The sequence below is a fragment of the Austrofundulus limnaeus genome, unplaced genomic scaffold, assembly GCF_001266775.1.
Source record: "Austrofundulus limnaeus strain Quisiro unplaced genomic scaffold, Austrofundulus_limnaeus-1.0 Scaffold205, whole genome shotgun sequence".
Taxonomy (NCBI): domain Eukaryota; kingdom Metazoa; phylum Chordata; class Actinopteri; order Cyprinodontiformes; family Rivulidae; genus Austrofundulus; species Austrofundulus limnaeus.
Genome location: NW_013952607.1, coordinates 893,650 through 895,471, shown reverse-complemented (window position 1 = coordinate 895,471; position 1,822 = coordinate 893,650). Strand labels below are relative to the sequence as shown.

Below are 1,822 nucleotides of genomic sequence, written 5' to 3'. Positions count from 1 at the left end.
ATGAGAGGATAACATCATAGCATGATATAAAGCTAAAAAAATTTGATTTTACATCATATTGCCCCTTTAAAAGAATAGTAACCAAACCGACTGCTTTGAGACACACACCAGAAAAGGGATGAAATAGGGGCTAGTAAAGTTAGAATAAGAAGAAATTCAATCCAAAGCATTGTAGTTTCACTTTATAAAGATGCCAGCTGAATGATTTAAATATGAAAAGGAAGGATTTAAAAGCATGATATGTCTACTTTAAAAGGAACTTCTTCCATCAGGGATCGATCTCCAGACTGACCGCAGAAACCACTGGTTTCTTCCTCACATGCCTAATTATTAAAGTTATAAAATATTAACATTTAGATGCTTCCTGCAGGTTGTTGTTCACGTAACAGATGAGAACGACTGCACACCTGAGTTCCTCCACTCCATCTACAGCAGAGATAACATACCTGAGAGTGTCGCACCTGGAACCTCTCTGCTCCAAGGTAACTCGTTCACATGGATCGAACTCTTTAACCTCAACAAGTGACCGCAACATCAAAATACTGTACTGGTAATTTTACTGTGTGTGTGTATATGTGTGTGTGTGTGTTTGTGTGTGTGTGTCAGAGCCATCTGTCATAGCTGCTGGTGGCTGGTGAAGATCAAACAGTCAAACTTCAGTGAGGCTTTGCTCTTATTAGGCAGGCAGCCAAACACAACCTCACTCACGCAGTTTTACTTCTGTCTTCATGGAGGTCTGTGGTGAGAAAAAAAACACACCATTTTCACGTTTTTTTGTCTTTCTGATCTCCAGTGCTGGCTCGAGACTGTGACTCGGGCGTGAACTCGGAGCTCTCCTACTTMATTCCGAGCGGCGATTTTGACGTCACGTCCGGAGGCGTGGTCAGCCCCGCCCGTCGCCTGGACTACGAGCGGCCCAATCACATCTACGAGTTTGTCGTTGTCGCCGTGGACGCGGGGTCGCCGCCTCGCACTGGGACGGCCTCCATTCGCATCCGTGTCGCCAACAGCAACGACGAGGCGCCTGTCTTTTCTCAGAGCATGTAAGATGCTTTTATTTATTTATTTATTTATTTTTAATTTTGATCAACTTTGTTGATTTTACTTTGGGTAATAATGAACCTCAGCTTCTCTCAGTTTCACTCCTTTCTGACTCTATCACCCACAGAGTCAATCTGCTAATTAGAGTGGGTTTTAAATCAGAATCTATTTTCAAACCTGCTGTTTTTCCCAGTCTGTTTTCACTTCATCTACACRTCTCTTCTCACTCCACCGTCTCTTTGTTTCACACTATTTGGTATAATTTTAACCTCCTTTTATTGCACTGTGCTATCACTTGTATTTACATCCTAAGTTTCACTTTAATTCCAATTAGTGGACTTTTTTTAAATGACGTTCTCCTTTGATTGTCTTTTTATTGTTGACAAGGAAAGGTGGATAGAATGTTTGTGTGTCTGTCCATCACCAAAATGTCTCATGAAACACTTGACAAATTTTAAAGGAAATTGCAAAAAGTATTAACGCACATCTACAACTGATTATTTCTGGAGTCAAGTCAAGTTGATGTAAGAATATCACGTGTTTCTCAGGCATACATTTAAATACTATACCATGATAAAGACTCTATGTCACCTTTAGCTGTTATTAAAATGCTGTTTTTATGTTTAAATAGAAAATAAACTTATCTTCTCATCACTTCCTCTTCTAAATGCCTTGAAATTGGCCTCTGTCTCTTTAAGAACCACCTTCCGCTTTCATTTTGCCCATTTCGGTGCGGGGCAGGGGGCTGCCATGATGCAGTTTACTTGGCATCTGAAAATAC

The 1,822-nt window shown here is 40.6% G+C and overlaps 1 protein-coding gene across 1 annotated transcript in view; it reads left to right on the top strand.

The window, feature by feature from the left end:
• Positions 1 to 370: 370 nt before the first annotated feature.
• Positions 371 to 1,822, top strand: part of si:dkey-22o22.2 (neural-cadherin) — a gene marked incomplete at its 5' end in the record, with an annotated part of 87,386 nt that continues 85,934 nt past the window's right edge. The window contains 2 exon segments of the mRNA XM_014018929.1: positions 371 to 482; positions 794 to 1,043. Of these exon segments, the coding sequence (XP_013874383.1) occupies positions 371 to 482; positions 794 to 1,043 (362 nt within the window).